At 30.0% G+C, this 12664-nt stretch overlaps 1 protein-coding gene across 2 annotated transcripts in view; it reads left to right on the forward strand.

Annotated features, from left to right (window-relative positions):
• LOC117179099 (protein CASC3-like) overlaps positions 1–12664 on the forward strand; it is a 217134-nt gene that overhangs the window by 183218 nt on the left and 21252 nt on the right. For both annotated transcript variants that reach the window (XM_033370758.1, XM_033370759.1), the window contains one exon: positions 5925–6187. In XM_033370758.1, the coding sequence (XP_033226649.1) occupies positions 5925–6187 (263 nt within the window). The remainder of the gene's footprint in view (positions 1–5924; positions 6188–12664) is intronic.

Below are 12664 nucleotides of genomic sequence, written 5' to 3' on the forward strand. Positions count from 1 at the left end.
CCAGAGGTCGGATTCACCGGAAAAATGTCCACGAAGCTCGTCATCCATTTCAGCCAGATCTTTAGGCTTGAGAGAAACCTTGGTGTTGATGTTTCTCCGGTCCACACTCGCATCGTTAATTTTAATTCTTGAAAATACCTTGACAACTTTTAAGATCTCTTTAAATCAATAAATGACTAAAATAAACTAAAATTCCTTGACATTTTCTTAAAATACCCCGAAATATTGCAAATGTCTTGACCTTTTTGAAACTTGAAAATTATTACGAATTTTAAAAAAATATGCCAATATCTTTCGTATCATTTGTAATCACTTAAATTGATTGAAATATTTTTAGACTACCATAATATAAGTTATTTAATATCCTGTTAAGTCTTTTGAAACCCCTAGAATTTTTTTAAGCGTTTGATAATTTGTTATAGTTTGTTTTATTATTCTTATCATGTTTAACAGAGCAGTTAAGTTTGCCCTCTTATGACTCCTGGATTTAGGGTCTGTGTAAATTTTTGTGCCCTGAATCTTACTTTTTAGGCTTAAATAACATTGTTTCGAGTTTTTCGTTCATGAGATTAACTCATGAAAATTCTTATTACTCGATTTGTAGTTTATCCTGGTCAGGAAATTGGCACCGAGTATGCACGTCGGTACCAATCCTGGAAGGACGATAAACCTGAAACGTAGTACTTCATGATTAATAAACAAAAGGAAAGAAACTCTGTCATTAACTTGGGGTTCCCAATTTTCGTTAAATTGCAACTCTTTTTTCTCCACTTTAAGCCCTTTAATATTGAAATAATTGTAAATTAGAAATTCCCTTGAGATATAATTGTCTCTAAATCCAATATCTAGTTAAGCATTTATTAACTCAGTTCTCATCTTCGATAAAATTACTTTTACAAAATTTCATAAGATTTATTTCTTTTGACATCGACGTAAGAAAAATGGGATCACAGAAGTGAGAACAAAATTATCTGATTATTTTCTTAATTATTATTATTTTTTTTTAGATAACCGAGTAGTATTCTTGCGTACCTAAAAACGACCTAAATTCTACATTATTCCCCCCTCTCTAAGGGACTGAGGAACATATTTAAAGTAGAATTTTAAAATTGATACGTCCTTCTGTGCAAATTTTATGTGCAATATTTGCTCACCGAAGTCAGTTTCGCTTACCCAACAAATATTAATTGTTGTGAAAATAGATCTGCGATAGCGTTTATTTGCCCCTTATTTTGTTCAGCCGATAAAAAAGCTACCTTTTAAGCTGCTTCAGCTTTGAATTTAGAAAGTCATACGTCCATTTTGGGCATTTCTTCAATTCCTCAGGATCGTAGCTTTCTAAATCAAAACTAGTGGAAAAGTTCGATGGATGGTCACCTGCAAAATTTTGACTACTGTCTTAATCCTCTTCGTTTTGAGACCTTATTGTATCAGCTCCCGTACGGTGATGGGTCGCCAATAGAGTATATGGTCAGAAGAATGTTTCTCCACCATCTATACAAAATTTTCCTAACAAAAAAACCGCTCACATTTACTTCACCGTAAATAGAATCTCAAACTTTAAAACACACTGGCATCCTTGAGTTCCCAAAAGAATGGGTCGCGCAAGGACGAGCGAGGAACTTTCCAGTATAATTTTTAAAATTCGAGATCCCTAGAGTTCAGTCACGCGAGGAACCACCTTCAAAGTTTGGAACTAATTATATATTATTTTATTTCAGTAATTTAAATAAAAGCACTTGATTTTAATCGCACCTCAGTTCTTCCTTCTAAACTCTACTTTTTGGTAGCGCGGTACCATTTTCCTTCCGAATGTAGTAACGAGTAGATTTTGAGGTCCTGGAGAGTCGAGAGCCAAAGTGTGACATCCTACGAATGCTTTACACCGAATACCTACCTCCACGTTCTCCGATAATCGCGAAAGCTCCTGGTCTCGTCCACTCGTCCATCCCTACTTACCAGTGATTGCGCACGCAACGGCACCTGTTTCGCGTAACGGTTAAGTAACTTATTTAGTATTTTTATCATAAATTCGCAAGTTATTCAAGAGCGTATCTATCTTCACTTTCTCCTGCTGCTGAGTGAATATTTTGAATTTAAAAGAAATTTATATTCTGAACCGTTTCAAGTTTTAAAAATAGTTGAAAATATTAAATTAAAAATTCATCTGTTTTAGTACAAATTTCATCTTTCTTGGATAAAAATGGAATACTAATTGGTATACAATTCAACCAATTTGATCCAAATTCACCCCTTTTGATTGAAAAAATCATATATATTTTTTTATTATTGAAAATTCAATTTTTTTCGCAGACAAAATTAAGATTGGGTTTCAGATATTAGGTTTGAAAAATATGGCTGAATCACATTGTTTAGGAACTATTTTTGTCGTGGAGATTTATATATGCTATAGTTGAAAGTTGGTCGCATTTATTGGATGTAAACATTTCTAGTGATTAAGTTACAGCGATCGTACCGAATTCGAGTGGAGCTCCTTTATGGCTTTTAGCATTTATTTAATCTTCAAAAATTGTAATGATTTAAACAATTTTCATAAATGGCTCTTCAAAGAATACCTTTAATTTATTATCTTGCGTTGTAAATTTACAAGAACTATTAATTATTTAAACAATTTTAATTTAGAAAGTAATAGTTTGGCCTTTTTTCTACGAGTCAATTTTTTCACGGTGTCAATTAAGAATGTCTATCCGGTGACTCTTTTCTATATTGGTTTGCAAGTTCACGAGAACTATTAATTATTTAAGCAATTTTATTTAAAAAATTTAAAGTTTGGCCTTTTTTCTACGAGTCAATTTGTTTTCGAAGTGAACTCAGAATGTCTATCCGATGACTCTTTTCTAGGTTGCTTTGCAAATTTACAAAAACTATTAATTATATAAACAATTTTAATTTCAAAATTAAAAAATTGGGCTTTATCCTAAAAATCAATTTGTTTTCGAAGTCAACTAAGAATGTATGTCTGATCATTCTTTTCTAGGTTGCTTTGTAAATTCACAAGAACTATTAATTATTTAAACAATTTTTATTAAAAAATGAAGAGTTTGGTCTTTTTTCTATTTATTTAAACAATTTTAATTACAAAATGAAGAGCTTGAGGTTTATCCTACAAGTTAATTTGTTTTCGAAATCAACTAAGAATGTCTATCCGATGACTCTTTTCTCTAATGCTTTGCAAATTTACAAGAACTATTAATTATTTGAACAATTTTGATTACAAAATTAAGAGTTTGCCTTTTATTCTACAAATAATTTTGTTTACGGAGTTAACTAAGAATGTATATGCGATGACTCTTTTCTATATGGCTTTGAAAATTTACAAGCACTATTAATTATTTAAATAGTTTTAATTGAAAAATTTAAAGGTTGTCCTTTATCCTACGAATAAATTGGTTTTCGAACTTAACTAAGAATGTCTATCCAATGACCCTTTTCTATGTTGCTTTGTAAATTCGCAAGAACTATTAATTATTTAAACAATTTTAATTTAAAAATTAAGAGTTTGAGGTTTGTACTACGAGTTAATTTGTTTTCGCAATCACCTAGGGATGTCCATTCGATGACTCTTTTCTATGTTGCTTTGTAAATTTACAAGATATATTAATTATTGAAAGATTTTCAATTAAAAAATTAAGAGTTTGATTTTCTTTCTACGAGCAGGCTTCATTTTTTACCATAATTAACTAAGAATATCTTTCCGATGATTTTTTCTCTGATGCTTTGGAAATCTACAAGTATTATTTATTTCAAAAATGTTGATCAGCATATTTATAGCTTGGCTATGTTTCAAGGAAGAGGCATAATTTATTTACGGAATGAACTAAGAATGTCTTTTGATGATTATTTTCCACGTTACTTTGTAAATTTATATTAATTTTTAATCATTAAAACAATTTTCATAAACATATTGAGAGTTGGAGTATTATTCAAATTTGTTTACAAAGTTAACAAAGATTGTCAACGAATAGGGTCAGTTTTTTTACTAAGGTTTAGTTACAATGCAGCTACATACGAATTTGTTCGAAGTACTCGTATTTGCTTAAACATTTGGTCAGATGAGAAGAAAAATGCAGAAAACCACCTCCCGAGTTTAGTCAGGTTTTCAAAATTCGAGTACACAATCCAGTGTTTCGTCGTATATGGTACCCATGCGAAGTCGTGTATAAATAGAAGTTATTAAAGTAAAAAGGATTATCTTGGTATTTTCTTGAACTTAATTTCCAAATTGAATAATTATAATTAATTTAGGGGGTCGCGCGCGTAAGAGCTTCTTGTTTTTAGTTAAAAACTCATCTTGTTTGCTTAAAGTTGAACTATTTTGTTAAAAAATTATTATTTTTTTATAATGGCTGATATCTGGTTAAAAATTTAACTTTTTAGTCAAAAAGCCTTTTTCTGTTTGAAGTTAATTTTTTAACGGAAAATGTACCTTATCCATTTATTAAAGACTTATCTTTTTTATTTAAAAATTCTCCTTTTTTAGTAAAAACAAATTTTCTTTATTTGAAATTTCATGTTTATTGGGTAAAAATGCATCAGTTTCGTGGAATATTAAGTTTTTGCTGAAGTCATATTATGGTTTGAAGAATCAATTTTTGTACACAAAATTCGTCTTTCGGCTTGAAAGTTAAATAATTTAGATGAACTTTAATTTATTTCTTGAGTGAAAAACCTTTATTTGTTGAAAATTCGCCTTTTTGAATTTAAAATTCTTTTTTTTTTATAAATTTCATCTTTTTTAATTGAAATATGAACTTTTTTGTTCAGCATTTTTTTGGGATTAAAATTGAACTATTATGTTAAAAATTGAATTATTTAGTTGAAATGTCATTTTTTATAGTAAAAAAGAATTTTTTGTTTAAAATAAATTTGAAATGTTTTAATTTGTATCTGAGATACTGTTTTATTCCGTTTATAAAAGATTCTATGTTAAAAATATTGCTCGAATAAAATGCTGATTTTTGAATATTAATGATCATGGAAAATGAAAAATTAGTCAAGGAAAAATTATGGAATTTTGAAAATGAAGTTCTCGGGAGCCCTGACTAATTCTACTAACAATAACCAGAAAAAATTCTTAAAACTAAAAATCATGTGTTGTTAGAAGGGGGGGGGGGTAAAATATTTTGTTCCGGTTTGTCACAGGGGAAGGGCGGGTCTTAGAGAGGGTCTATAATCAGTTACGTCATTTATTTACGACCACTAATATTAATACGTTTACTTGTTCACGTGCAACTATCGTTTAATGCAATTGAATTCTAGAAAATTCTACAATTTTACCGTAAAACCCCGAGAAATGACCGCTTGCTTTTTATTAGTTAAAAAGCGAGCTTGTCATGCTATTTAAAGAACGTAACGTTCCTTGAGTCTGATCCTGAAATTTTGTAAATATGAGAGAAACACTGAGAGAAAGAATTCTTATTTTTATCCATGATAAGAAAAATCTCACGTGCTCTCAAATTTAAACGTTACAGATTCGTTGAATCCTCGCTGTTCGTCGTCACTCGAACCAGCAGAGTCGAACGGAGCGAAGCATAACGAGTATATCTATATTGACGCACTATGATTCAAATTTCGTTACATACCCGATACAAAAGTGGAACAGTATTTGTTTCGAAGCTTTAGAACAGCTGATATTCAACTTATGAATGATGCGAGTTTTTCATGAAGAACTGCTCCATTTCAATAGTTATGCAATCGATGTAATTCGGTATTACTATAGGGTCGGTTCTATACTCAAACCGATAAAATTACAAATTAAATGAAATGATCCAGTTCGACTTTTTTACCTACTGAGTTCTAATTTATGCGAAGCGTATTAGTTCAAAGTATTATTGAACTAATATAGATACATATTTTTTTGGTATGCATATAGATACTGAGTAATATACATTTCTTATTTATAGGGTATCCTCAAGGTCCTTTCGAACAACCTTCACCCGTGGCACCATCTACTGCTCCGATGGCTGGACAACCAGTTATCCCGTTGCCAGCAGCTCCTCAACCGCCTACTTATGCACAACCCCCACCATTTCTGGTTCCTCCGCCACAGTTTATGCCACCACAAACAGCTCCACCGAGTATAATTAACTTCGTATCAGGACCTAATGGTCCACCATTTCAACCGAACTTTCAAGGCTATCAGGGATATACACCTACTTCGGTACCGGTAAGATTACCTTTTTACTTTTATAGCACTGTATTTTTATGCTATGATCATTATTGCAGTAATAATGAAAAACTTAATAAAAACTTCCTAATACAGCGTAGAAAGGTAGACTACATTTATGTGCATTAAAAATGTTGTATCTTAAAGTTTTGGAATATTAATCAAATAAAGATTTAACTTTTAAGACTTTAAGATGGCCATTAATTCTCTTAATTAAATTCCCGTTTCATCCTATCAAAATCTTTTTCATCAAAATCACAATTTTATTAAGCTGTACCCACTAACCGCACCTCCTCTTACCCACTAACACACGATTTTGAACCTGCTTTAGTATTACTTCAAGATCATGAATTATTAGGGACTACTGCATTAGCAGATTGGTTAAAATGAGGAATTTACTATTCAAAAAAGTCTATAGCCTTTAGTTTTTATCCGATCTACAATTTCTTGTAAATTCCAGATTATTACACTTTTCTTGTGCTATTTTTTAATTTCATTTAATTCTGTTAGGCTGGCCTTTTATTTTTAGCTACTTTTCAATTGAAAGATTTAAAAATAAAAAATGACTTTAAACCCAAAATTTTTAAACTTCTATAAATTAAACAGTTCAAAAATTTCTAGTTACAAAATACAAATCCATGCTATAATTTTCAATATTCTGAATTGAAGAAATTTTAGGCAATATCAAATCAGAAACATTAATAATAAAAAAAACAAATAATAGTTTCAAGTCACTTAAATTAATAATTCTTTAATTGTTACTTACACATTAACATTCAATACAATACAATGCTGACTTACAAATAAAAATATGTAAAATCCAAACAATTCAAGGCTTTCTATTTCATACAATTCATTTTCTAATTGTTTGGCTTTGGATATTTCATTCACACTTATTCATTTTATATAAAAAGTCAATTGCTGCTAAATTTTCCAAACTCTTATTTTTTCAAAAAGAAAATTACAAATTGAGTGGGTTAAAAATGGAATATTTTGAACTTAAATAATATTTGAATAAGATTTGAACTTGAATACAAGCGTTTAGATATGAATCTATTAATTTGAAGTTATTTTTATTAAAAATTGTTTATAAAATCTAAATAAGACGTTCAAATTTCTTTAAATACGACTATTAATCATTGAAATCATCAAATTATCATTTATATTTACAGTTGATCAACTTTAAATGTTTTTAACGAATATGTTCAAATTCAAAGATCATAATTCTTAATTCTTTCAAGTCTTCCAAACCTCACCTTACAATTTTTTATATTGCAAATTTACGCTTCAAAATGATGAGTTAAAATTAAAACTTCTTAAACTAAAAGATTTTAGAATTCCGCGCAGTAAATTAAATGATTTTACAATTCAAAAATTAAACTTAGCATCTATAAAAGCAATGTAATCAAATTTGTTTTAAATTATCATGCGACATGAAATTTGTAATACTTAACCTTCTGGTGGGCGCGTGGTAGCACTCGTTTCTGCCACGTCAATATTTAAGTGATAAATGAGATTAGGTTTTTTTGAATCGGGAATTATAATATTTTAATATAATATGATAGTATATTTATAATTTAACTACGGGAGGTGTCGATACAGTCGATAAAATGTGCGTTGCTTAGTCAACTGCACGATAAACAAGGAGATGGCCTTTAAGGCTATCTCGAGACAGCACTCAGTGTTGCTACGCTCCCGCTCGTGTGAGCTTTGAAAGGCGCGCCCGCCGGAAGGTTTAAGTGATTTGATGACTTAAATTTCTCAAATCTCAGAATTTGTCAAATTTCCGATCAAAAACTAAATTCACCATTTTCAACTAAGATTTCTTTTATTGTACACATTTTCAGAGAAAATTTTTTTAAAACACAAAAATAATTTGCATTTACTTAAGTATTTTTTATGTTACATGAATTTAAAAACTGACAACCCACTTATAATAATAGCTATTAATTAATTTTTAACTGCATTTCTTTGAAAATGCTTCATCAACCTTTTTTTTATTTTTTCATTAAGTACATATAATTTCATTTTTATGTAAAACACTATTTTTTCACTTTAAATGTAAGGTCAGAGCACATCCAAATTTTTTTGGATACGATTTAGAAGGTCGATTACAGGTTTAATGTTGAAGAAAAACAAGAACCAACGAAGGATTAAAAAGTCTTAAAGAACCTTACACATTTTAAACAACCAATGCTACATATTCCACAGAATGAGTCGATTTTTTCTGGCAGCATTCGAAGATGACTACGTAGATTAATATAAATTTTTTACCTGAGTTATCGAAGTTTGAAATTAATCAAAACTTATTGGTGGTGGGTAAACCTACAGTTTAAGGTGGGTTCCGAACCACCAAGAGCAACAGCTTTAAGTATTTAGAGAAAACCTTTTTCTCTAGAGGTACCATTCGTATGGGCCGCCGAGGCTCATTCAGAGTGCGAGGCGGAAATTGAACCCGCAAGTCAATGGAGTGGGTCCAAAGCTTAAGCTTTAGCCGCTCCATAAACTAATTCTCATCCTTGTCATTTATCTGGAATTTCTTTTTGAAACCTCCCCTAGTATCGGCGAGAAAACGAAAGGCATCTGCCTTTGAAGCTTAAAAACTCAGCCAAAAAATGTTAGCGTACTAAAAAAATAATCATATGAAAGCTAAAAGTGTTCTACGTGAATGAGCTTGAAGGCGCTTATGTAAAAAAGTAAGGATTTTCGGGTACATTTAAGAACAGTAAAATTTAGAGCATTATTTCTTATATAAGGGGCAAAGGGAATAATTTGAAAAAATTCATGATTCATGAGAAAAACTGTTGTGAACCAATTGCAGTTGAGAAGTTTAAAATAATAAAAATTGTTGCATAAAAGTACAAAAATGTGCAACTATATTATCTTCAGTTCTAATAAGGATATTAAAGCGATTCAAACTGCAACTGCCAACCGCTGGTGTCTTTCTTCGACCCGTGATTCTGAATCCTTGGGTGGCATCGTTACCGAGTTGCGGCCCGTGGTCAATAAAATATCCGAATTTCGGCCAGTGGTCACTTTTTTTCTAGTTCAACTTGATCTTGACGTTTCTCCCTCCAGTCCACCGCCAAATAAATAAGCTCAGTAATAGAGTAAGGGGTGGAGGTTTTGTACCTTGTTTCTCCGTGCCCTCTTCAACAAGGCTGATATAAAAATGAAAAAAATGGTGAGCAACAAAGGAAAAGATTTATTTATCCTAGACGGATATACATTTCGTTTCCACAAATTGTTGAAGGACGATGTTCAACGTTGGTCTTGCGCTAAAAAGTCATGTAAAGCTTTTCCTAAATATAAACCGAGTAAAGAAGTTTTTCAGAAAAATATTAAACATACTCAACGACCAAAATTAAGCAATTCTGTTTAACGTAAAGTATTAAATGACATTTCTGAAAAGCCTTCAAAAGTTTTGCATAGAGAATTGAAAAGCAATGACGGCGAAACTTTAACTTTTGAGGATGTTACGTGCATCCACAAAAATGTCTGTCATACGCGAAGAACTATCGTTCCGACTTTACCGCGAAATCAATTAGATGTTGGCGATTTGATAAACAGCATTAAAAATGAAACAAATATAAATGAAACCTTCTTACTTGTGAATGACAAATCAAGTAATATTATTATGTTCTCAACAATTTTAAACCTAACATTTTTGTGTAATTTAACAACGATTTTTGTCGACGTAACATTCTATATCTTCCCAAAACAGTTATGTCAAGTATTTACAATTGATTTGTACATACCTTTCGTTTCCTTCGTGCTTATTGTCAGACAAATTAATTTGGATACAGCAGCATTTTCTTATTAAATATCAGAATGTAAAAAAACTTAATTTGTTATTTGATCCGAAAACAAGAGATTAGATTGGTTATTGAATAGAAACATGAAAATTCGGAAATAGGTTAATTAAAAAAAAATTCGTTGATCCAGTTTTTCGAATTCATTTAATGTAAAAAATTGCTTTCTTGAAGATCTCAATCTCCGATTGGATTGGGCTTTGACACACTGTTCGAGGGACCAAAAAGGAAGATCGAGTTCGTTAAACAGCCGTTTTTGATAAAAATCCAAAAAGTTGAAGCTTTTTCAAAATTTTTGAGACCACTTTTTTTCAAAATTTGAAAATTTTATCCACAGCCATTTATGGTACAAAAAAATATGAACATTTTATCCTGACAACTTTTTTTTTGATAAAATCAAACTTACCAAGGTTAAACGATTTTCAAAATCCCAAAAACTAAACGAAAATGGACATTTGAAGCAAAAAAAGCTTGATATGGAAAAAAGTCAAGAGGCGAAAAACGCTACTTTTTCAAGGCCCCATGATTATTTTATCACATTCTCATCCATAATGAGAAGAATTTTATGCGAAAAATGACTTTCACGAATTTCATGAAATTTCGACGTTTTGAGGCTCCTTAAATCAGAAAAAAAAGTTTTTACGTCGGTATCTGTCTGTCTCTCTGGCGTCTACGTCGTCGTTGTTATTGTATTTGTCGTTGTATGTATTTCGGATAACTTTCGAAAGAATAGTTGAATTGGATTGTGCTTTGACACACAGACTTTTTATTTTAAGAATTTTATCTAAAAATTGTACTATTTTTATTTTTATAACAAATATTTTTCTTCAATTAAATTGTTGCAATAATAGTGTTTCGAAGAGATTTTTGAAAAATATTTCGGGCCATAAAATTAGTATTTATAGGTCGACAAAGGTTTTATAATTTTATAAACGTGAAAAAACCACATTTCAATGTTTTCTATGAAAAACTCAATCCCTGAGTGACAGAACGAAATCGGAAACAATAAGAGTTAATTTATTCAGGAACAAGCTTTTTGAACAAAAATGACCTTGAGTGAAGCTTTAATATATATTTGTTAATTTTTACAAAAATCGGGCGTTATTTTCTTACAAAAAAATAAAAATTTGTGGGGGGGGGGGAGGTGACAATGATCAAAAAATAAATCAAACTTGAAGTTGTACGACTTTAATTTGTAACTAAATGATTTGAGAGGTTTCAATCTAAAATTATCGAACACTTTCCATTCAAAAATTCAGATGACTTATTTAAATAGCTTTAAATTTGAAATTATTCAATATACTGAAGGCTACAAATTTAAATTGTCTCAACTATTACGGCTCTAAATATTTTTGAAATTGCTGTTCTGGAGACTAAATAGCACTTACTCTTTTTTTTAAAAATCAAAACCAAAATTGTTAAAGAAAGTTTTTAAAAGAGTTTTAAAAACCTTAAAAAAGGTCAGAGGTTTTAATAGTTCAATATATGTGATTAGAACCTTTTTAAATTTGAAATTAGTCTATATTTTTTCATATTTGAGCTACAATTATTCAATTTTAGAAGTTATAAATTACAATTGTGAAAAACAAGTAAAATGTTTTAATTAATTTATACTTAAAACAAAAAACCTTTGTATAATTCAATCTAAATGCAGCTGCAAACATTTAATTTGAAATGCGTTGAATTCAAGGTATATTTTAAAAAGAATACTGAAAGCAAAGGATCGACTTTCAAAGGAATCGAAAGAAAGTGACTCGCTGGATTGCAAATGAACATGGAAAATGGTGTATTTACGCATTTTTAAATTTAAAAAAAAAAACATTTTCGCGTTGTAAAAATTTCGAATCCCAGAATGTTATTTTTGACCTAACCTATAACTTATAACGAAACTTCTGAAAATTCAAACAATAAGGCTGTATTCTGAAAATGAAGCAATTTTAACGTTAAAATTCAAGTTCTTAAACTGAAGACCTAAGAATTTGCAAATTTTAGAATTAGTGTTGTGTAAATTGTATTAGTATCTTAAAAGAGTATAAATAGTTCTTAAATTAGTTTTTGAATTTTCTGAAGTTTACCTTTTTTACATACCTAGATGTCAAAAAAGCCTACCAGTGACTGAAATGGATTAGAAAAAAATCTCCAAGATCCAAGAAGAAGGATGTACAGCGAATTTTAACATTTTTAATTGTGATTATCTTTAACTTTGTGATATCAAAAATTTTCATACAATTTTTTTTTATTAATACTGTAGGAAAAAATCAACAAGATCGAGTGCCGAAATTATAATTAGAGCAAATTTTCTGTAATTCTATGGGGATGGCTGAAATATACCGAAACATAAAATTCCCGACTCGGTAAAACTCTCTGTCCCGAAAAATACAATCCCAAAACTAATAAAATTCCTGAACAGTTTATAATTTGTTTATTTCAATTAAGAAAAATATATTTGTCAACGAAAAATGTTTTCAGCACTTGTTTATCTCGAAATGTCTTTCTATAATACTTATTAAAAATTAAAAATATGGTTTTTCGAGAACATTTTTTTTATAATTAAAAAGAAGACTATCGAAAACCTGGATCAAGCTTCAGATCTGAAAAAATTCAGCGATACATACATGTCAAACTTTTCTAACCTCAAAAAATCTTTCTACTGCTTTACCGTCAT

Source organism: Belonocnema kinseyi, chromosome 8 (assembly GCF_010883055.1).
Source record: "Belonocnema kinseyi isolate 2016_QV_RU_SX_M_011 chromosome 8, B_treatae_v1, whole genome shotgun sequence".
In the NCBI taxonomy this organism is placed as follows: domain Eukaryota; kingdom Metazoa; phylum Arthropoda; class Insecta; order Hymenoptera; family Cynipidae; genus Belonocnema; species Belonocnema kinseyi.